The sequence below is a fragment of the Pan paniscus genome, chromosome 1 (assembly GCF_029289425.2).
Source record: "Pan paniscus chromosome 1, NHGRI_mPanPan1-v2.0_pri, whole genome shotgun sequence".
NCBI lineage: Eukaryota > Metazoa > Chordata > Mammalia > Primates > Hominidae > Pan > Pan paniscus.
In genome coordinates, this window is record NC_073249.2 from 93,539,749 (window position 1) to 93,562,543 (window position 22,795).

Sequence of the window (22,795 nt, forward strand, 5' to 3'; positions counted from 1 at the left end):
TGCGTGAACCCTATTCACTAAACATTTGATTCCATGAGTGTGGTTTTCCCATGTCCTTGACTCTGCTGATGCTCCTTCCCCTGTCAAATTCCTACATTTTAGTCAAGTCCTATCTCCCCTGCCATAAAGCAGTAATTTGGGGGCTGGTGTGGGAGTTTGAATTCCTGACTGCTATTTAAGCCGTCTACACTCAGTCAAGACTTTTTATTCTCCCTTATCAGATTCCAGAGTTGATACCTTAGAAGATAAACGTACAGTCATTTCTCAGTATCTGTGAGGGATTGGTTCCAGGACACTCCCCTATACCAAAATCTGCAGCTGTTCAGGACACTTACATCATCATTATCATCATCATTATTATTATTATTATTATTATTATTATTATTATTAGAGACAGAATCTCTGTCACCCAGCCTGGAACGCAGCAGCACAATCTTGGTTCACTGCAACCTCCACCTCCCGGGTTGAAGCAATTTTCATGTCTCAGCCTCCTGAGTAGCTGGGATTACATGCCTGGCTAATTTTTGTATTTTTTATAGAGATGGGGTTTTGCCATGTTGGTCAGTCTGGTCTCAAACTCTTGACCTCAAGTGAACCGCCCGCCTTAGCCTCCCAAATTGCTGGGATTGCAAGCATGAGCCACCATACACAGCCAGGACACATTAAATGGCATACTATTTGCATATAACCTATGTACATTCTCCCATATAATTTTTTTCTTTTTTTTTTTTTTTCTTCGAGATAGAGTCTTCCTCTGTTACCCAGGCTGGAGTGCAATGGCGCAATCTCAGCTCACTGCAACCTCTGCTTCCCAGTTTCAAGTGATTCTGCCTCAGCCCCCCAGGTAGCTGGGATTTCAGGCATCCGCCACCACACCCAGCTAATTTTTGTATTTTTAGTAGCTACAGGGTTTCATCACGTTAGCCAGGCTGCTCTCAAACTCCTGACCTCAGGTGATCCGCCCGTCTTGGCCTCCCAAAGTGCTGGCATTACAGGCGTGAGCCACCACACCCAGCCCTTCTTTCATATACTTTAATCATCTCTAGATTACTTATGTAACTTAATGTAATGTCAGTGCTGTGTAAATAGTTATTATACTGTTTTATTTGTAGTATTTTAAATTTTTCCCCAAATATTTTCTTTTTCTTTTTCTTTTTTTTTTTTTTTTTTTTTGAGATAGTCTTGCTCCATCTCCAGGCTGGAGTGCAGTGGCACAATCTCAGCTCACTGCAACCTCCACCTCCTGGGTTCAAGCAATTCTTCTGCCTCAGCCTCCCGAGTAGCTGGGATTACAGCCCGGTTGTATTTTTAGTAGAGACGAGGTTTCACCATGTTGGCCAGGATGGTCTCGATCTCTTGACCTTGTGATCTGCCCGCCTCGGCCTCCCAAAGTGCTGGGATTACAGGCGTGAGCCACCGCGCCCGGCCTTTTCTCCTCAAATATTTTCAATCCACAGTTGAATCTGTGGATGAGGAGCCAGCAGATACAGAGGGCCAAGCCAACTATACCTTTTTTCTCCAGAAAAATGAGTTTCTGAGAACATTTTGAGAGTTTATTTCTGGAGTAGCTATTTGTGGTTGGGGGGGGAGGCAGGAAATTGGATCCCTACTAAATTACAACAAAGTTAGTTCCAGGCAGCTGAAAGGTGTAAATATAAGAAAATATAACCATAAGAGCACTAGAAGAAATATGGGGTTTAAAATATGTGAGGGGACTTCGGGAGGCCGAGGCGGGCGGATCACCTGAGGTCGGGAGTTCAAGACCAGCCTAACCAACATGGAGAAACTCTGTCTCTACTAAAAATACAAAAAATTAGCCTGGTGTGGTGGTGCATGCCTTTAATCCCAGCTACTCGGGAGGCTGAGGCAGGAGAATCACTTGAACCTAGGAAGCGGAGGTTGCAGTGAGCCAAGATCATGCCATTGCACTCCAGCCTGGGCAACAAGAGCGAAATTCCATCTCAAAAAAAAAAAAAAAAAAATGTGAGGGGGTAGGAAACTCCATACAGTTTGCACTGCAAAAACACAAGGGAGAGAAGATGTTGCAACAACATTAAGTTAATATCCTTAAAGAACTTTTAGGGTGGACAAGATGGTGCATGCCTATAGTCCCAGCTACTAAGGAGGCTAAGGTGGGAGAATCACTTGAGCCCCAGAGTTTGAGGCTGCAATTGAGCTATGTTTGCACTACTGCACTCCGGCCTGCGTGATGCAGCAAGACCCTGTCTTAACAACAACAACATAATACTTTTAGAACTTGACGATTAAGAAAAGGCCTGTAGAAAAATAGGCAAAGGATTTAAAAAGCTCCAGAGGAGCAAAAATTGACTAAAACATGAAGAGATGCTTAACCTTATTCAAAGGGAAATGTAAGCATAATTTGGTAAACACTTGCAATGTGCTCCTAAGCATGTGGTTTGAGTGTCAATTGGTAAACCTCATATAAAGGGCAGTTTGAGCTGACGATTCCACTCCTTGGTACGTATCCTGCTGAATTTGGTTATTAATATGAAATGCTGAGATCTCAGTATTTCTCCTTGGTTGAGTCCATTTCAGACAGGGATATTCTTTCCAGCATTGTTTGTCACAGCAAAATATTACTACATCAACAAGGTTCTGGTTAAATAGATCCATGGAACATACCCCTGCAAGGAGAATGAGATAACTCCAAGTGCATTGATAACAGAACATTCCTCAATATATGAGTTAAAAATGCAAATTGGGGCCAGGTGTGGTGGCTCACGCCTGTAATCCCAGCACTTTGGGAGGCCAAGGTGGGTGGAGCATTTGAGCTCAGGAATTCGAGACCAACTTAGGCAACATGGCAAAACCCCATCTCTACTAAAAATACACAGATTAGCCGGGCTTGGAAGTGCACGCCTGTAATCCCAGCTACTTGGGTGGCTGAGGCAGAATAGCATGAGCCCAAGAGGTGGAGGTTGCAGTGAGCCAAGATCTCACCACTGCACTCCAGCCTGGGTGTGACAGCGTCTCAAAAAAAACAAAAACAAACAAAAAACTGAAGAACAGTGTTTGGGTACCACTGTGTATTATTTATATGTAATTTCTATATATTTGTATTCTTAAGTATAGGATATCTTTAGAAGGATACATAAGAAACTGGTAGTGGGCCAGGAGCAGTGGCTCATGCGTGTAATCCCAGCACTTTGGGAGGCCGAGGTGGGCGGATTACCTGAGGTCAGGAGTTCGAGACCGGCCTGGTCAACATGGTGAAACCCCATCTCTACTATAAAATACAAAAATTAGCCAGATGTGGTGGCACATGCCTATAATCCCAGCTACTTGGGAGGCTGAGGCAGAATTCCTTGAGCCCAGGAGGTGGAGGTTGCAGTGAGCCAAGATCGTGCCACTGCACTCCAGCCTGGCCAACAGAGCAAGCAAACAAAACAAACAAACTGGTAGTGATGGTTGTCTCGGGAGGGACCAGTTTGCTGGTGAATAGGAATGATGCCCTTTGGTACTTTTTTTTTTCTTTTTTTTTTTTTTGTGACAAGATCTCCATGACGCAGGATTTTTCTCAGCCACTTTGCCAGCCGGGGACCTCTGCAGCCAGCGATGCCCCCTGCCCAGGCCTCGCGCCCCGGGCCTGCTGCCGGAGGTACCCTGCCCACTTAGCCCACCTGGCCACGCCTGGCTTGCACACTGGCTCAGCCCTTGGCTGGGCTGGGGCATGCCCCAGGCTGCCTGTGTTTCAGCTTGTACCCACGTTCAGCAGTTCCCGAGTTCTTGTCATGCATCCAAGAAGAATGAGGTTATGCTGACAGTTCAAAGGGTGAAGAGGGTCGGAGAGAATTTCATTGAGTGACAAAACAACTCGTAATGGAGAAGGGACAGGAGAGTGGTCTCCCAAGTTAGGTGGTTTCTCTCCCATTGTGGCTGGGTCCGGGGCTTTGATGGGCTCAAAATGGGTGTGTGTGTGCAGATTGGTTTGAGTGTATGCAAAAAAAAAAAAAAAAAAAAAGAGCTAAAACAAAGGCACCACTCAGCTGGGCGCGGTGGCTCACGCCTGTAATCCCAGCACTTTGGGAGGCTGAGATGGGCGGATCACGAGGTCAGGAGATGGAGACCATCCTGGCTAATACGGTGAAACCTTGTCTCTACTAAAAATACAAAAAAATTAGCCAGGCGTGGTGGCGGGTGCCTGTAGTCCCAGCTACTCAGGAGGCTGAGGCAGGAGAATGGCTGAACCCGGGAGGTAGAGCTTGCAGTGAGCCGAGATCACGCCACTGCACTCCAGCCTGGGCCACAGAGTGAGACTCTATCTCAAAAAATAAATAAATAAATAAATAAATAAAGGCACCTCTCAAAGATGGGCATGACAGTGTAACAAACCAATTAGGGAAGGGTGGGTATATGTAAAATAGGTGACGCGTGGGGATCAATCAGAGGAAAGTGCAACAAACGGGAAGAATGGTTCTCAATCCCGCCTGTGCATTTACCCAGGACTTGTAGCTTGGCTTTCAGCTGTTTTCGGCTTGAAGGTGGGGTTTCATCGGGAACCTGCCCCTGTCTGCCTAGGATTTGTCTGTGTCTGCCTCCTGTTGCTATCCTCACTTTGTTGCCCAGGCTGGAGTGCAGTGGTGCAATGGGAGGATCAAGGGATCCTCTCATTTCAGCCTCCGGAGAAGCTGGGTCCACAGGCATGCACCACCATGCCCGGCTAATTTTTGTATTATTTTGTAGAGATGGGGTCAGGCTATGTTGCCCAAGCTGGTCCTGAACTCCAGGACTCAAGACATCCTCCCACCTCAGCCTCCCAAAGTGCCAGGATTACAGGCATGAGATACCACACTGAGCCCTTTGGTACCTTTTGGATTTTGTACCATGTTCATTTATTAGTCAAAATAAGATTAAAGTAGGCCAGGTGCAGTGGCTCGTGCCTGTAATCCCAGCACTTTGGGAGGCCAAGGCGGGCAGATCACTTGAGGTCAGGAGTTTTGAGACCAGCCTGGCTAACATGGTGAAACCCCATCTCTACTTTAAAAATACAAAAATTAGCTGGGCGTGGCAGCAGGAACCTGTAGTCCCAGCTACTTGGGAGACTGAGGCAGGAGAATCACTTGAATCTGGGAGGCAGAGGTTGCAGTGAGCCGAGATTGCGCCACTGCACTCCAGCCCGACAAAACAGTGCAAGACTCCATCTCAAAGAATAAAAAAAAATTTTAAAAAAGTGCATCCCACCAGATATCACCTCCCTCTTTTGACAAGTACTTGTATTGCCCCCATATCCTATTTTCTCATATCCTATCTTTTCTCCACAATAAAATTGTGAACTCTTCTTGGACCGGAACCCGAATAACGAAGTGTTCAATAAATATTACGTTTTTTGGTTTGTTTGTGTTTTATTTGTTTGTTTGTTTGTTTTTTCGAGATGGGGTCTAGCTCTGTCACCCAGGCTGGAGTGCAATGGCATGGTCTCGGCTCACTGCAACCTCCACCTCCCAGGTTCAAGCGATTCTCCTGCCTCAGCCTCCCGAGTAGCTGGGACTACAGGCGTGCACCACCTCAGCCGGCTAATTTTTGTATTTTTAGTAGAGATGGGGTTTCACCATGTTGGCCAGGATGGTCTCAATCTCCTGACCTCCTGATCTTCCTACCTCAGCCTCCCAAAGTGCTGGGATTACAGGCGTGGGCCACCACAGCTTTTTTGAGATGCAGTTTTTTTTCACCACAGTTTTTTTTTTTTTTTTTTTTTTGAGATGGAGTTTCGCTCTTGTTGCCCAGGCTGGAGTGCAATGGCTCCATCTCAGCTCACTGCAACCTCCAACTCCCGGGTTCAGGCGATTCTCCTGCCTCAGACTCCCTAGTAGCTGGGATTACAGGCGCCTGCCACCATGCCTGGCTAATTTTTTGTTTGTTTATAAGATGGAGTCTCGCTCTGTCACCCAGGCTGGAGTGCAGTGGCGTGATCTTGGCTCACTGCAACCTCTGCCTCCCAGGTTCAAGCAATTCTCCTGCCTCAGTCTCCCGAGTAGCTGGGATTACAGGCATGCGCCACCATGCCCGGCTAATTTTTTTGTATTTTTAGTGAAGACAGGTTTTCACCATGTTGGCCAGGCTGGTCTGGAACCCCGACCTCAGGTGATCCACGTTGGCCTCCCAAAGTGTTGGGATTACAGGTGTGAACCACTGCGCCTGGCCATGAAGTGTCCAATAAATATTAGATTGACATAAAGAACCCTCAGGTGTGCTATCTCATGGAATACCCTCAAATTCCTCTCTGGATCTTCCTATCACAGTTGTATTATTGGGGTCCCATTTGGATCTCTCCCACTATAGGTAGCTCTTCAGTGGGACGGGCTAGGTAAGAGAGGCTGGGAGTAAGTCTGTCTGATCTAGGATGTCTTGCTTACCACCCAGGTAGGGGGTTATATACTCCCAGCCTTTCTGATTCCATTGTAACTCTTGCCGAAATCCGGGTGAACGGAAGTAGTCTCTTTAAGAACTGGTATGGGCAGGCCCAAGTTGTCAAGGCTTCGGAGGTAATGCCCTGGAGAGCGGGGAACGGGGTGGGGTTAGAGGCCCAGGCGGGCACCCAGGAGGCAGGCCCAGAAGAGTACTGCCAGGAAGAGTTGGGCGCCGAGGAGGAGATGGCAGCCGGAGCAGCATGGCCTGTGCTGCGCTCTGTGAACTCACGCGAGCTATCCCGGATCATCATCTGCAATCACAGCCCACGAATCGTGCTGCCTGTGTGGCTCAACTACTATGGCGAGCTGCTGCCCTACCTGACGCTGCTGCCCGGCAGGGACTTCTGCATCCACAACTTCTGAAGCCACCCTTGGCTCTTCAGAGATGCAAGGACACATGATAAGCTTCTGGTTAACCAAACTGAATTGTTTGTGCCATCTTCCAATGTTAATGGACAGCCTGTTTTTGCCAACATCACACTGCAGTGTATACCCTGAAAGAGCAATGCCTCCAGGTTGTCGGAAGCCTAGTCAAGCCCAAGAATTACAGGAGACTGGACATCGTCAGATCACTCTGTGATGATCTGGAAGATCATCCAAATGTGCTTGAAAGACCTGGAGCGGCTGACGCAGGAGCACAGTGAAAATCTGTGGATGGCTGGGCACGGTGGCTGACGCCTGTAATCCCAGCACTTTGGGAGGCCGCAGCAGGCAGATCACTTGAGGTCGGGAGTTCGAGACCAGCCTGGCCAACATAGTGAAACCCGTCTCCACTTAAAAAATACAAAAATTAGCTGGGCGTGGTGGCACATGTCTGTAATCCCAGCTACTCAGGAGGCTGAAGCAGGAGAATTGCTTGAACCCGGGAGGTGGAGGTTGCAGTGAGCTGAGATTGCACCACTGTACTCCAGCCTGGGTGACAGATCAAGACTCCATCTCAAAAATAAATAAATAAAAAGAGAGAGAGAGAAAAGAAAATTAATGGATGGAAGAAGAGACTGAAGAATTTTTTTTTTTTTTTTTTTGAGACAGAGTTTCGCTCTTGTTGCCCAGGCTGGAGTGCAATGGTGCAATCTTGGCTCACTGCAACCTCCACCTCCCAGGTTCAAGCGATTCTCCTGCCTCAGCCTCCCGAGTAGCTGGGATTACAGGCGCCGCCATGCCCAGCTAATTTTGTGTGTGTGTGTTCAGGAGTTCAATAGCAGTCTGGCCAACATGGTGAAACCCTGTCCCTACTAAAAATATAAAAATTAGCCAGGCATGGTGGCGCACACCTGTAGTCCCAGATACGTGGAAGACTGAGGTGGGAGAATCGCTTCCACCCGGGAGGTGGAGGTCGCAGTGAGCTGTGATCACACCACTGCACTCCAGCCTGGGTGACAGAGCGAGACTCCATTTAAAAAAAAAAAATTAGCTGGGCATGGTGGCGTGTGCCTGTAATCCCAGCTACTCAGGAAGCTGAGGCAGGAGAATCACTTGAACCCGGGAGGCAGAGGTTGCAGTGGGTCGAGATCTCGCCATTGCATTCCAGCCTGGGCGACAGGTGAGACTCCGTCTCAAAACAACAACAACAACAACAAACAACAACAACAACAAACAACAACAACAACAAACAACAACAACAACAAACAACAACAACAACAACAAAATCCCCCCAGTAGAGAAAAATTTGGAAGAGACAGAAAAGGAAAAAGGAAAAAAAAAATCACTATAGATACACTACTTAAATACAACCGCTATTAGCATTTTGAGCTATTTCCTTTATCCTTTTTTACATAGTTGAGATCTTACTGTTTATATAGTTTTGTATCCTACTTTTTCATTTAATTTTATAACAAATATTTTTCCATGTTATAAGCTCTTCATAAACATTAGTCTTTCTTTTGCAATTAATGTTTGGGGTATTTTTTGGCATCTTTAGTTCCTTATCCTAACCTTTGTGCACAAGCCCTGTGTTCTAAAATCAGAGTGATGGCTAGTGTGGGGGCTCACCCCTATAATCCCAGTACTTTGGGAGGCCCATGTGAGAGGATCAGTTGAGCACAGGAGTTCAAGACCAGCCTGGGCAACATAGTGTGACCCTGTCGCTACAAAAAAAAAAAAATTTAAAAATTAGCCAGGCATGGTGGCATGTGCATGAAGTCCCAGCTACTTGGGAGGTTAAGGCAGGAGGATCACTTGAGCTTGAGAGTTTGAGGCTGCAGTGAGCCGTGACTGTGCCACTGCACTCCAGCCTTGGTGACAGAGCAGGATGCTGTCTCAAAATAAATAAATAAAATAAAATCAGAGTGAAGTGAAGAAAACAAACACTCCAAAGTTTTCTACAACCCTTTTAAATTTCACCAAATTTTAGCCCGTTCTTTCTTTCTTTTTTTTTGAGATAGAGTTTTGCCCCTTGTTGCTCAGGCTGGAGTGCAATGTGGCAATCTTGGCTCACTGCAACCTCCGCCTCTTAGGTTCAAGCGATTCTCCTGCCTCAGCCTCCCAAATAGCTAGGATTACAGGCGCCTGTCACCACGCCTGGCTAATTTTTGTATTTTTAGTAGAGACGGGGTTTCACCATGTTGGTCAGGCTGGTCTCTAACTCCTGACCTTAAGTGATCCACTCACCAAGGCCTCTCAGAGTGTTTGGATTACAGGCGTAAGCCACTGTGCCCGGCCTAGCCCCTTCTTTCTCTCTCTCTCTCTCTCTCTCTCTCTCTCTCTCTATATATATATATATATATATATATTTTTTTTTTTTTTTTTTTGAGACGGAGTCTCGCTCTTGTCGCCCAGGCTGGAGTGCAGTGGCACAATCTTGGCTCACTGCAACCTCTACTACCCGGATTCAAGTGATTCTCCTGCCTCAGCCTCCCAAGTAGCTGGGGTTACAGGTGCCTGCCACCGGGATTACAGGGCCCTGCCACCGTGCCCAGTGAATTTTTTGTATTTTTAGTAGAGACGGGCTTTCACCATCTTGGCCAGGCTGGTCTTGAACTCCTGACCTTGTGATCCACCTGCCTCAGCCTCCCAAAGTGCTGGGATTACAGGTGTGAGCCACCGTGCCCGGCCTTTTCTTTCAACATTTAACAAATAAGTTGGCTTTTTTGGAAGTATGTTGTTGTCATTTAGTGACACATCTCTAAATATTTACAATTTTTGTTGAAATGTTAGGCAGGGAAGAAGAACCACATTGTTCCACAGGGAAGAAGAACCACAGAGTTTCATGTGCTGGAGTAGAAAGAAGGTGTATGAGTTCCACAATGGGACAGGGTCGGGAACTTAAGGCAATGTACTGGAGTAGTTCCCTGTTGGGTTTATTTTCTTTAACCTGTCTTTGTGTCAAAATGAGATTTCACGTTCCTCTTAAAACATGCCGTTTGAATACTGTGTTTTTGGCATTGTCCAAGGAAGACTGAAAACTTGTAGCATGAATAATGTTTTTTTTTCACTTAAAATCTTGTGACCATATTAAATTGTATTACTTGTAAGAGACTGACGTTTCCTGTTTTAAGATAGAATACAAAGCTGTTCTTTAATACATTAAATGGTGCTGACGAAAGGAAATTTTTTTAAAAAGCAAAAACTGGTTTGGCGGCTCCGCCCTTGAAAGGGATCAGCTGAACGCGAGTCATGTGACCCTCTGGCACCTCTTCCGTCGGCTGAATTGCGGCCGTATGTGCGGCTCTGTGGAGTGCAGCTGGGGTTGGGGGCACTGTGCCCCCAGCCCCCTGCTCCTTTGGACTCTACTTCTGTTTGCAGCCCCATTTGGCCTGCTGGGGGAGAAGACCCGCCAGGTGAGGGCCCTGGGGCTACAGCGATAGAAGTTTCAGGAAACGCTACCCTTGCAGGGTGGCTGGAACCGGGCATCCAGGGGCTAGGGGTGGAGGGTGGCTGCCAAGAGGAGGGTTCTTCAACCTGGAGAGTGTGGGAGATGGTCATGGGTCATGGGACGGGATTGTGGAGTAGGGCGAATGTGAGGGTGATGTCTGGACCCCGACTCAGCCCTGGGTGACCCAGGTCCAGGCAAGTGTTGAATGTTTTCTTCTTCGCAGCCCTGTGCCCTGACCCGCCCACCAGGGTCAGGGGAGTCCTGGCTGTACCCTCTACCCTACCCCTTTTCATCCTGTCCCCACTGCCCCTTACCCCAGGGTTCCCTCAGCTCCCGCACACATTCCTCTTCTCTAGTCCCCAAAATCCCATCCTTTGTCCAGCACTTTCCAAGCCCCCCTCCCCTCAAGCTTCTCTTTTGCCTGTGTCTCTCCTTGATCCTGTTCCCTCAACCCTCCACTACTCCATGTTCCAGGTGTCTCTGGAGGTCATCCCTAACTGGCTGGGACCCCTGCAGAACCTGCTTCATATACGGGCAGTGGGCACCAATTCCACACTGCACTATGTGTGGAGCAGCCTGGGGCCTCTGGCAGTGGTAATGGTGGCCACCAACACCCCCCACAGCACCCTGAGCGTCAACTGGAGCCTCCTGCTATCCCCTGAGCCCGATGGGGGCCTGATGGTGCTCCCTAAGGACAGCATTCAGTTTTCTTCTGCCCTTGTTTTTACCAGGGTGAGGAGGTTGGGAGAGAACCAAGGAGAAGAGTGCAGAGGAGAGAGTTCATCCCAATTAGAGGGTGGAACTAAAGACTGGGGGTGGGTGAAATAGACTCAGATATGAAAGCCTTGGTAGGGGGTGAGTGGGAGGTGTGGTCTCGGGAGAAAAACTGAGGCAAGCCCAGTTCCACCCTACCCCCACCCTCCAGCTGCTTGAGTTTGACAGCACCAATGTGTCCGATACGGTAGCAAAGCCTCTGGGAAGACCATATCCTCCATACTCCTTGGCTGATTTCTCTTGGAACAACATCACTGATTCATTGGATCCTGCCACCCTGAGTGCCACATTTCAAGGCCACCCCATGAACGACCCTACCAGGACTTTTGCCAATGGCAGCCTGGCCTTCAGGGTAAGGCGTGAGAAATCGGAAAGAGCTCAAAAAGGCTGATTTGTGAGGGTGGGATTTAATGATGGAGGTGGCCCTTAAGCACAGGCATCCAGCTATTTCCCACACCTCCCATGCTTCTTCCTTCCTAGGTCCAGGCCTTTTCCAGGTCCAGCCGACCAGCCCAACCCCCTCGCCTCCTGCACACAGCAGACACCTGTCAGCTAGAGGTGGCCCTGGTTGGAGCCTCTCCCCGGGGAAACCGTTCCCTGTTTGGGCTGGAGGTAGCCACATTGGGCCAGGGCCCTGACTGCCCCTCAATGCAGGAGCAGCACTCCATCGACGATGAATATGCACCGGCCGTCTTCCAGGTCAGGCTTCCTGGAGAGAGGCAGATGGGTGAGGAATGTAGGTGGGACACCATTGGGACCGAAAACTCATTCAACCATTTGCCATTTAGCAACACTTTCTTTGGGTCATTTAAGAGCTAGGCACTGTGCTAATGAATCTGACCCAGTCTCTGCCCTCAGTGGAGACAGACAGAAAGTGCAATATGACTTACACTCTGGCAGATGGAGATCTGCAAGGGGGCTAGGGGCCAAGAGGAGGGCTGAGTCCAGACTTGGAGGTTTGGAAAACAACTCAGTCCTCACCCAGTTGAACTCCCCATTTTTACAGAGGAGGGATTGAGGCCCTGCCTAGGACTCAGGACTCCTGCTGCTAGTCACAGAATAAGGCTGGGAGTGGCAAGGAAAAGAGGGTAGGGCACAGGTTGGTCCTCTTTACCCTCCCTTGTTTGCCTTTCTTCCCAGTTGGACCAGCTGCTGTGGGGCTCCCTCCCATCAGGCTTCGCACAGTGGCGACCAGTGGCTTACTCCCAGAAGCCGGGGGGCCGAGAATCAGCCCTGCCCTGCCAAGCTTCCCCTCTTCATCCTGCCTTAGCATACTCTCTTCCCCAGTCACCCATTGTCCGAGCCTTCTTTGGGTCCCAGAATAACTTCTGTGCCTTCAATCTGACGTTCGGGGCTTCCACAGGCCCTGGCTATTGGGACCAACACTACCTCAGCTGGTGAGAGCCAGGGCTTGGGCCGGGGACTTGGGGAGTTGAAGTGGACAAAGGCTGAGCCTCCCAGCCTTTCCTCCTAAGCCCGCTTACCTCTCTCTCTCTGCTTGCTCTAGGTCGATGCTCCTGGGTGTGGGCTTCCCTCCAGTGGACGGCTTGTCCCCACTAGTCCTGGGCATCATGGCAGTGGCCCTGGGTGCCCCAGGGCTCATGCTGCTAGGGGGCGGCTTGGTTCTGCTGCTGCACCACAAGAAGTACTCAGAGTACCAGTCCATAAATTAAGGCCCGCTCTCTGGAGGGAAGGACATTACTGAACCTGTCTTGCTGTGCCTCGAAACTCTGGAGGTTGGAGCATCAAGTTCCAGCCGGCCCCTTCACTCCCCCATCTTGCTTTTCTGTGGAACCTCAGAGGCCAGCGTCGACTTCCTGGAGACCCCCAGGTGGGGCTTCCTTCATACTTTGTGGGGGGACTTTGGAGGCGGGCAGGGGACAGGGCTATTGATAAGGTCCCCTTGGTGTTGCCTTCTTGCATCTCCACACATTTCCCTTGGATGGGACTTGCAGGCCTAAATGAGAGGCATTCTGACTGGTTGGCTGCCCTGGAAGGCAAGAAAATAGATTTATTTTTTTTCACAGGGCTCCAGTCTCTTGATGTGTGAGTGTTGTTGGGCTGGTCTTGGGCTGGTTCCAGGGAATGGAAGGGCTAAGAGATGGGCTTGGAAGGCAAGTTTCTGTTTGAGGCTCCATTTCCTTGCTGTGGAACCAAGGAACCTGCCAGCCCCACTCCACCAGGTAGAGCTGGGAGGTTTCTATCGTCATCTGAATTAAACAGGGAAGGGACACTCGAGACTGGGGGACAAACAGGAAAAAAGAGCCAGCAAAGACTGGTAGTAATTTATTGTTACACACACACACACACACACACACACACACACACGGTTAACATCAACCACCGCACCATCCAGGCACTCCCCAGCCACCACGTGTGGGCACAAACATACACACACCCCTCTTGGTAGGCAGATTTCCCTGTCTGCTCCCCTCTTCCCATGGGAGAGATATGCCTTCTGGGCAGTTTAAAGGTGGGAAGTTACAGGGGCTAAATAGGTAAAAGAGCAGCAGCTCTGGACTGGCCAGCTGTAAATAGTAAATAGGCCAGTCATGGAGGGTCCTGAATCCAGATCCTCAGGAAGGTTTTCACCAAACACCACAGTCCCATTTGATGTGATGCCCAGCCTCTATCCTTAAGGCATTTCCAGCGTCCCTGAGGCGCTCTGCTTAGACAACTGGCACAGAAGTGGTCAGGGCCTTGGCTGTGGCTCTGCCTCCTGCCTCACGGGAAGCCGGGGAGTGGAGCAGAGACCAGCATTAGGGAGCCTTGTGGCAGTCGTGAGAGGCTGCTCAGGAAGGAGCTGTGCCTCTCCCCTGGTCCTGGCCCCATGCCCTCAGCATCCTTAAGAAACACGGCTGTCCACCTTTTTCCCTGCAAGAAAACTAAATCCATCCCTTATGACTGTCTCGGGCCCCAAAGGTGAAGGGCAGCTCCGGCAAGGGGAGAACTCTGATTGATTGGAGTCCCTGTTGGGGCAGTAGCAGGGTTCCACCCACCGCGGTCCTAGGCCTGGGGGCGAAGTCCAGGCCTGGCCACAAGGTTCAAAGATGTGTGAGACCCAAGCCGCTACCCCCTACTCCGAGGGCGAGGGCGGAGAGGCTCAGCCCCAGGGGCGGGGCCTGTAGTCGGAGGCCGAGCGGGCGTGGTCCGGGTAGTCCAGGCGGCTCTCGGTGGCAGTGAGCATGCGCTCCGGCTCCACTACGAACATGTAGTAGAGGTTCCACATCAGCATCGACAGCAGCGGCAGAAACGTCAGGCCGTAGCCGAAGCCTCGGAAGGAGCGGCCCACGGCAAAGGTCAGCCAGTAGATCAGCCTATGGGGGCAAGAAAAAGGTCAGGCTACTCTCGAGGGAAGCGCGTCAGCTGATTGGCAATAGGCTGACGGTGGGGGGAGTAGATAGGGGAGGCAGATGCAGTTGGTGGGTATGGCTGGTACTTCCAAATACAGCCAAAGTTTATGCACTTAACATGTATTAGGCACAGCGCTAATTACTATAAGTGATTGATTTGACTTCCCCACATCTTTATGAAGTTGAGTATGTTATTCCTTTCCCTCTTTTATTTACTTTTCGATTTATTTTTATTTTTTTAGAGACATGGTCTTGCTATGTTGCCAGTCTGGGCTCAAACTTCTGGCCTTGAGTGATTCTCTCACCTCAGACTCCTGAGTAGCTGGGATTACAGATGCGGGCCACCACACCTGGCTGTACAAACTTTAAAATGTTTGAGCAAATTCAATGAGTATAGTAAAATATCTTCCTCCCTTTACCGATTCCCATCCTATTCTCCCCCACCCCCACCCCAGGCATCAATATTATGGTTTCTTGTGCACTGAGTGATTTTTTTTAATTATCATTATTTTTTTATTTTTATTTTTTGAGACAGAGTCTCGCTCTGTCACCCAGGCTGGAGTGCAGTGGTGCGATCTCAGCTCACTGCAACCTCCGCCTCCCGGGTTCAAGCAATTCTCCTGCCTCAGCCTCCCGAGTAGCTGGGACTACGGGCGCCCGCCACCATGCCTGGCTAATTTTTTGTATTTTTAGTAGAGATGGGGTTTCACCCGAGATGGTCTCAATCTCCTGACCTGATGATCCGCCTGCCTTGGCCTCCCAAAGTGCTGGGATTACAGGCGTGAGCCACCGCGCCTGGCCTATTTTTTTTTTTTTTTTAAATTAGAGATGGGGTCTCTGTCAGCCAGGCTGGAGTGCAGTGGCAGCCCCCAACTCCTGAGCTCACGCAGTCCTCCCACCAGAGCCTACCAAAGTGCCTTGGCCTCCCAAAGTGCTGAGATTACAGGTGTGAGCCACCATGCCCAGCAGATTTTTTTCTTTTATTTTTTTCTTAAAGACCAGTGTGCTTTTCTTGGAGAAAGAAGAAGAAAAGAAGAAAGAAGGAAGAAGAAGAAGAAAGAAAGGAGGAAGAAGGAAGAAGAAGAGCCAGTGTGATAGTACATTGAGTGATTTTTTAAAAAGTGCATATATGAGCAAAAAGTTATTTTTCCCTTTTCTGAAGTATGGCAGCATACTATATAGACTGTCTCTGCATGTTTATTTTTCCCCCATTTAATATATCCTGGAGATCATTTTATATCAATATAAAAATGGTTTTCTCATTCTTTTATAGCTGCAGTGTGATCCTCTTGCAGATGAAGAAACTAAGATTCCAAGGGTTAAGTAAGACTGGTCCAAGATCACACATCTGGGAAATAGCAAAGCCATGATATGAACCCAAACCTGTTCATTACCTTCCCTTCTGCCAATTTGAGGGGCAGAGGTAAAGAGGAGAGCAAAGAAGCCACCTCTAGGAGGGCTTGAAGCCCAGAGGATGGGTCAGCCACAGATTTCGTGGAAGATATGTTCAATACACACCCCTCAATGGAGGGAGGGGAGAGCAACTTCCTCTTAATATATGAAGGATCACTTCTTAATATATGAAGGACCACTTATTACATGATTCATGTGCCTCTATTCTTTTTTACCTGTGAAAGGGAGGGAAGAGTAACTGCTGCTTCTCTTCTGCACTAGGAAGCAGCATAGTATAATGAACCAAGTACCAGATTGTTTTTTTGTTGTTCTTGTTATTTTTTGAGACAGAGTCTCGCTCTGTCGCCCAGGCTGGAGTGCAGTGGCCCAATCTCGGCTCACTGCAAGCTCCGCCTCCCAGGTTCACGCCATTCTCCTGTCTCAGCCTCCTGAGTAGCTGGGACTACAGGTACCCGCCACCATGCCCGGCTAATTTTTTATTTTTATTTTTAGTAGAGACGTGGTTTCACCGTGTTAGCCAGGATGGTCTCGATCTCCTGAACTGGTGATCCACCCGCCTTGGCCTCCCAAAGCACTGGGATTACAGGCGCCCATCACCACACCCGGCTAATTTTTTGTATTTTTATTAGAGATGGGGTTTTACCGTGTTAGCCAGGATGGTCTCGATCTCCTGACCTCATGATCCACCTGCCTTGGCCTCCCAAAGTGCTGGGATTACAGGTGTGAGCCACAACGCCTGGCACCAAGTACTAGATTGTTTTAAGTACTCTACATGAATTAACTCATTTAATCCTCATAACGACCTCATTTTACAGATGATGAAACTGAGGCACAAACTGCTTAATGAACTTGTCCATGGTAAAGAAGAAAGGACCCTGGATAAGAGAGGAAAAGGACCTGGATTCTAGTCCTGCCACTACTGCCGACTGACCTGAGCAACTCTCTTCCCCTAATCTGTTGTGATTTTCCCTTTGTAAAATGGGAAGCCTGGACCAGACAAGCACTGAGTCTTCCTTTAGCTCCCTGATGATTTTTACTGCTTAAGCCAACTTCTATCTGAGACCAGTATTCCCCAGGAGTTTAAGATGGGAGGCTGAGTTACATGAGCAGGAACATATTTATTTTGGGAAAACCTATTGGGAGAAAATGCAAGGCTGCATGATGGTCAGGAGGCTGGTGGGACAACTGACTGCTGGACCACAATCAGAAGTGACAGGAAGACTAATTTTAGCTCAATAGGAAGAATATTTTATTTTAGCGAGCTACCTGGAATCCTGTATCAAAAGTAACAAGAGCAGGCCAGGTGTGGTGGCTCACGCCTGTCATCCCAGCACTTTGGGTGGCCAAGATGGGTGGATTATCTGAGGTCAGAAGTTCGAGACCAGCCTGGCCAACATGGTGAAACCCTGTCTCTACTAAAAATACAAAAAAAATTAGCTGGGCATGGTGGCTCACACCTGTAATCTCAGCTACTCGGGGGGCTGAGGCAGGAAAACTGCTTGAGCCTGGAGACAGAAGTTGTAGTGAGCCAAGATTGCGCCACTGCACTCCAGCCTGGGTAACAGAGTAAGACACCATCTCAAAAAAAAAAAGAAGAAAAAAAAAGTAACAAGAGCATATGTATTAGGGAAAATGGAAAGAAAAGACCTGCATTTGGGTTAAGAAATTCAAAGGTGCCTTCTAGATTAACAGTAGTTCATGTGAAAATACCCCTAAGGATTTTTTTTTTTTTTTTTTTTTTTGAGACGGAGTCTCACTGTTTCGCCCAGGCCAGACTGCAGTGGCGCTATCTCGGCTCCCGGGTTCACGCCATTCTCCTGCCTCAGCCTCCCGAGTAGCTGGGACTGTAGGCGCCCGCCACCGCACCCGGCTGATTTTTTTGTATTTTTAATAGAGACGGGGTTTCACCGTGTTAGCCAGGATGGTCTCAATCTCCTGACCTCATGATCCGCCCGCCTCCGCCTCCCAAAGTACCCCTAAGGATTTTAGGTGATGGCAAAGTCTGAATGAAAGGAGAGTAAGGGCCAGGCGCAGTGGCTCACGCCTGTAATCCCAGCACTTTGGGAGGCTGAGGCGGGCAGATCACCTGAGGTTAGGGGTTCAAGAACTCCCTGGCCAACATGGTGAAACCCTATCTCTACTAAAAATACAAAAAGTTAGCTGGGCCTGGTGGTGGGCGCCTGTAATCCCAGCTACGCGGGAGGCTGAGGCAGGAGAATCGCTTGAACCCAGTAGGTGGAGATTGTAGTGAGCTGAGATCCTGCCATTGTACTCTCCAGCCCGGGCAACAAGAGTGAAACACTGTCTCAAAAAAAAAAAAAAAAAAAAAAAGTGGAGAGTAAGAAGGCTGCGAGGAGAGCTCACACATCCTTGGTTTGTATGAAGAAAAGGACAGTACCCTCTACCAGGGCCCTCCCCTCATTGACAAACAGGAAGAGAAGGACAGTACCCTCAACCAGGCCCCCCAACCTTGAGACCTCATCTCTATATTTTTTAAATTTTAATTATTTATTTATTTGTTTGAGACGGAGTCTCACTCTGTCACCCAGGCTGGAGTGCAATGGCGCGATCTTGGCTCACTGCAACCTCCGCCTCCCAGGTTCAAGCGATTCTCCTGCCTCAGCCTCCTGAATAGCTGGGATTACAGATGCCCACCACCACACCCGGCTAATTTTTTGTATTTTTAGTAGACCTGGGGTTTCACCTTGTTGGCCAAGCTGGTCTCGAGCTCCTGACATTGTGATCCACCCACCTCAGCCTCCCAAAGTGCTGGGATTACAGGCGTGAGCCACTACACCCGGCTATTTATTTTTTTGAGATGAAGTCTAGCTCTGTCGTCCAGGCTAGAGTACAGTGGCACGATCTTGTGTCACTGCAATCTCCGCCTCCTGGACTCAAGCGATTCTCCTGCCTCAGCCTCCTGAGTAGCTGGGACTACAGGTGTGCACCACCATGCCCAGCTAATTTTTGTATTTTTAGTAGAGACAGGGTTTCACCATGTTGGCCAGGCTGGTCTCGAACTCCTGACCTCAAGTGATCTGCCACCTCGGCCTCTCAAAGTGCTGAGATTACAGGCATGAGCCACTGCACCCAGCCTTGTCTCTATTTTGAAAAAATATATCTATTTTTAAGTTGTACATTTGGTTACAGGGGGTGTTCAACTAGAGACCAAAACAGCTACCTGACCAGATTGCCACAGGAGTGGCTGCAATGGGTGCATTGATCTAGATGACACCTGAAAGCCTTCTTGTTCCATATGGTTATATGTGTCTCTGAAATCGGCTTCCATCTGCTGACCAGCTGAGGTAAGGTGCAAGAGAGAAGGTGGACTTATCTCCCCAGGGCACACATTTGGGCCAGTGTAGAATCCGGAAAGCTCCTGACCCTGGCTCTCCAGACATTCAGATGCCTAGGTTCTCTAGCACCATCCCCTCTCCCATGCCCCACCCTCTGCCCCAACTTACCGGGAGATGGCAAAGAGACCAGTGAGCAGAGGGAGCAGTTTGAGGGTATCCTGGGGCAGGTAAGTGGAAAGCACGGCCAGGTTGAAGAAGTAGAGAATAAAGAGCTGGACCGACTGGGCCACATATCGCCGGTGGATCTCCACCTCCCGCCGTGGCTCCCCAAAGGGCCGAAGGGCAGAAAAGCATAACAGGCTCAGCCCGTACACCAGGATCCCTGGGTGGAGTTGGGAAACATAGGGTAGGGTCAGAAAAGGCAGGGGAAGGGCGCAAGAGGCAGTAAGCTGGGGGCAGGTTCACTGTGGGCAGTGCATGGGCTCTACACAGTGGGGTGGAGGTGGTCCTGGGAGGAGATGGGCATGCAGACTGGCAGGGGGTGGGAGACCCTGAGGGGCCCAGGTCAAGTGAAGGGAAATCCTCCTGCTCCCCACGCCAGGCAGGCCCTGCCCTCCTCAAGTCCACTTCCCGATGCCCCCTTTCTTCTCACAGGCTCACCCAGCACAATGGGGAAGGTGGCAAAGACCCCGCAGCGCAGTGTGTAGATCAGGCGGGAACTCATGGTGGGCAGCCGTGGGACATCAAACGGCAGGAAGGCATATGCCCCGTATAGTAGGCAAGGGAAGAGAATGAGTGCGGCTCCCACGGAGGCCACAGCCCTTAGCCACTCACGGTCTCCACAGCTCCCGCAGCCCCCACAGGAACAGCCAGGCGGCCTCACCACTGCCTCAGCCCACTTGCGCTCAGTGGGGTCAGGGTGGATGACCCGGGGGGGCATGAAGGTTCGGCACTCGCCCTCGCCTGCCTCACAGCACACGATAAGGTCTTCTTGGGGCTGCCGCTCAATGCACTGTAGGTCAATAGGCACGAAGGCACGGGCCGCTTTCTCAGGCAGCAGGTTGGCATCGTCTTCGGGCAGTTCCTCTAGCTTGGTAAGTGGTTCTGACTCAGGGGGCTCTGGTTCAATGTCCCGCCAGCCAGGGGGATCCGGGAACGGAGCACTGGGCTGAGGGCCAGTCCCCCAGGGCAAGGTGGCAGCCTCACTTACTGTGCTGTCTAGACCATCCTCAGCCCCCTCTATGGCTGTGGGAGATCCAGCTGAAGACCCCACTCTGAGGGACTCAGCTCCCGGGGATTCGGCCCCACCTTCCCCTTCTGGCTGCCGGCCATTGGGAACCAAGGCCTGGGGTGAGCTCTTCTCTGGGGAATCAGACCTCTTCACTTCCAGTAGGGCCAGGGTCTCCTGTTCTGTCATCCTGGGGCCTCAGTTCTGGGATCTACCACAAGGTCATGTCATCCTGCAGGGAGCAGAGGAAAGCTCTGTCAGAAACCCCTGTCTTCTAGTTATTAGGACAGGTTGACAGAACTCATACTCTCCAGGGCAACTGGCTTCATGGGTTTTGGCCCCTTCTGGAGCCTTAGGGAGAACGTGGTACAGAGGAAGACACTGAAACAGAGGGAGGAGGGAAGGAAGTGAGCAGCTGAAATGGAGGCACCCTTTCGACATCAAATGCCGTCCAACAGGAGAGGGTGAGTCAAGGGACACAGGCCCTGGCAGCTGTGAACTCAGTCAGCCTCCACCCACGCCTTCTATGCCCCTCCACCAAAACCCCTGGAGTCATGGCCACTCTAATGCAGGAGTAGGAGGCAGAAGAGGTGTCTAGAACTTTGCCAAGTTTCTTTCCCACTGAGGATCTTGCTGTAGACAGAGAAGCTTCCCCTCCACTGTCCCATCCCTACACATCCCTGCTTGGAACCCTCCTGCATTCCAAGTGAGACCAGTGATTTGCCAACTGATCTGACCCAAAGAGCTGGCAGTTCCAGGCACCCTCTTCCTTCACTGGTACTTGGTCAGTTCCCAAACTCCTCACTAGCCCACCTCATCCATCTCTGCAGGGCCTGGGTCTGCTATTCCGATATTTAGGTCTGATCATGGCTGTTTTCTATGCCTTCTCTCCTGTCTTTCTCTCCTCCCTGCTGCCCTCCATCTCATTGCTTCTGGATGGGACTGATTCCCTTCCTTCATCTCAAGGGCCCTCCAAACCTTGCAGTTTGGACCCATGACATCCTCTTACTTTCCATATGGAGTGGAGGGTCCCCAGCGTCTGTCCATCCGTCCGTCCGGGAAGGAGCTGCCCAGCTACCTGCTGGCTCTGCAAGTATTTCTCTCTGTCTCCCTCCCTTTACCTGTGTCTCAAAACCTGTCTGACCAGAGCAGGTGGGGCCCAGCTTAAAGGGGCAGGCCCCGCCCTGCTGAATCTGCCGACAAAAAAAAGCATCAGAGGAGGATGTCATCCTTTCTGAAAGTTGGGATGCAGCTGGGCAAAGGGGTAAGTTCACATTCTAGGCACCTGGAATGTGTAAGAACTCCCAGCTCAGGAAAGCAGAGGGAGAAAAGTGGATTTGTGCAACAAAGGGTGCTCGGAGTAGGCTGGGATACCCAGAAATGGAATTTGTACACTTATTCATTCAGTAAATACTTACTGGACACCAATTATTAGCTAGGCAGACACAGAAGAGAACAAGATGACAGTTGAGGTCTCTGCCCTTGAGAAGCTTATGTTCTATTGGGGTAACGTAATGAAGAAGCCTAGCAACTAAATCAATTAGACAATTTTAATAGGAAAGACCTCTTTGGTAAGGTAATATTTGGCTGAAACCTGATGGGAAATCAGGAGTATGAGTGTTACAGACAGAGGAACAGCAAGTGAAAGACCAATGGATGGGAAAGACTTAGGCTGTTTCAGGAACAGAAAGAAGGTGGGTGACTGCAGCCAGGAGCATAGCGGTAGAAGGGCAATTTATGTTCTCATTACAATTCATACACAGGCAAAAACAACAACAACAAAACAAACCACCCTTGCTTTTTAACTTAGGTTTTAAGATAAAACAAGACAAAGCAGTCACGCTCCTAGCTGTAAGCCCACCTGCCCTGATTTCCAATGTGAGGATCAGGAGATAGGAACGTTAGGGACTAGCTTCTCATTTCTATGAGTCCTTATCCCTAAAATCATTTGAGCTTTGGGAGGGCAGGGATAGTGTCTAGCTTGCTCACCTCTGTGTGTCTAGAATCTTGCACTGTGGCTGGAAGATGGCAGTTCAATAAATGTTACTGGCTCGTAAGAGATAGATATGCAAGCTGGAAATCTTTGGGAGGGGAGCTGAAGGGCCGAGACGCTTGTACAAGTCATTTCTTCCGGGGCTTTACTCCTATGTGATGCTCGGCCCTTTCCAAGGAAACTTTCACATGCACTTTTTGTTTGTTTAAATTATGGGGGAAAAGGGAAAGCTGGAGTCACTCTAACCAGTAATCTGAAAGAGGCTTGGCTCAAACGGGGAGGCGGGAAAGGGGCAGAAGGATGGACCAAATGACCATTGTAGGACAAAGCAGTCACGCTCCTAGCTGTAAGCTCACCTGCCCTGATCCAGTTAAGCTTTGGCCGCCTCAGTGGGTACACTGTCCGTTCTCTGATAGCTTTGCCAATAAAGTTTTTCGCAAGGGTTTGGAGAAGCCGGAAAGACGCCATGCTGCCCAGAGTTAGTTCTGGCAACTTC

At 49.7% G+C, this 22,795-nt stretch overlaps 3 protein-coding genes and 1 pseudogene across 10 annotated transcripts in view; 3 read left to right on the plus strand and 1 right to left on the minus strand.

Moving 5' to 3' along the window:
* VHLL (VHL like) lies at positions 6,507-6,926 on the plus strand (annotated as a pseudogene).
* GLMP (glycosylated lysosomal membrane protein) lies at positions 9,991-16,774 on the plus strand. Of its 7 annotated transcripts, XR_010112221.1 has the most exons (8): positions 10,052-10,207; positions 10,717-10,974; positions 11,168-11,368; positions 11,497-11,715; positions 12,157-12,413; positions 12,524-12,847; positions 15,643-15,687; positions 16,598-16,774. XR_010112221.1 is itself a non-coding variant. In XM_003821065.5 (6 exons), exons 1-6 carry the CDS (start codon positions 10,088-10,090, stop codon positions 12,687-12,689), a joined length of 1,221 nt encoding a protein of 406 aa, XP_003821113.3. In that variant the 5' UTR covers positions 9,991-10,087; the 3' UTR covers positions 12,690-13,045. The 7 variants fall into 7 exon arrangements, 3 of the variants coding, with proteins under 3 accessions (XP_003821113.3, XP_024782240.3, XP_003821115.3); XR_010112220.1 differs by lacking the exons at positions 15,643-15,687; positions 16,598-16,774 and adding an exon at positions 15,367-15,620 and having other exon boundaries at positions 9,991-10,207; XR_010112219.1 differs by lacking the exon at positions 15,643-15,687 and having other exon boundaries at positions 10,045-10,207.
* On the minus strand, positions 13,290-22,789 carry TMEM79 (transmembrane protein 79). Of its 2 annotated transcripts, none has more exons than XM_034937535.3 (4): positions 22,656-22,789; positions 19,913-20,538; positions 19,247-19,460; positions 13,290-14,333 (listed from the first exon to the last, which is right to left on the minus strand). In XM_034937535.3, the coding sequence occupies exons 2-4, from the start codon at positions 20,493-20,495 to the stop codon at positions 14,120-14,122; spliced, it is 1,011 nt and encodes a 336-aa protein (XP_034793426.3). In that variant the 5' UTR covers positions 20,496-20,538; positions 22,656-22,789; the 3' UTR covers positions 13,290-14,119. The 2 variants fall into 2 exon arrangements, with proteins under 2 accessions (XP_034793426.3, XP_003821117.4); XM_003821069.6 differs by having other exon boundaries at positions 19,739-20,538.
* SMG5 (SMG5 nonsense mediated mRNA decay factor) overlaps positions 18,949-22,795 on the plus strand; it is a 37,351-nt gene continuing 33,504 nt past the window's right edge. Inside the window, exon 1 of the mRNA XM_063604545.1 lies at positions 18,949-19,087. The gene's annotated coding sequence lies outside the window, so the exon portion shown is untranslated. The remainder of the gene's footprint in view (positions 19,088-22,795) is intronic.

Bases quoted from the DNA above. Each gene is read 5' to 3' on its own strand.
- GLMP (XM_003821065.5), top strand. From the start codon at position 10,088: ATGTGCGGCTCTGTGGAGTGCAGCTGGGGTTGGGGGCACTGTGCCCCC. The intron at 10,208-10,716 runs GTGAGGGCCCTG...TCCATGTTCCAG, and splicing joins TGGGGGAGAAGACCCGCCAG to GTGTCTCTGGAGGTCATCCC. The intron at 11,369-11,496 runs GTAAGGCGTGAG...CTTCCTTCCTAG, and splicing joins ATGGCAGCCTGGCCTTCAGG to GTCCAGGCCTTTTCCAGGTC.
- TMEM79 (XM_003821069.6), bottom strand. From the start codon at position 20,495: ATGACAGAACAGGAGACCCTGGCCCTACTGGAAGTGAAGAGGTCTGAT. The intron at 19,461-19,738 runs GTGAGCCTGTGA...AACTCCACCCAG, and splicing joins CACCTTCCCCATTGTGCTGG to GGATCCTGGTGTACGGGCTG. The intron at 14,334-19,246 runs GTAAGTTGGGGC...TTGCCCCCATAG, and splicing joins GGTCTCTTTGCCATCTCCCG to GCTGATCTACTGGCTGACCT.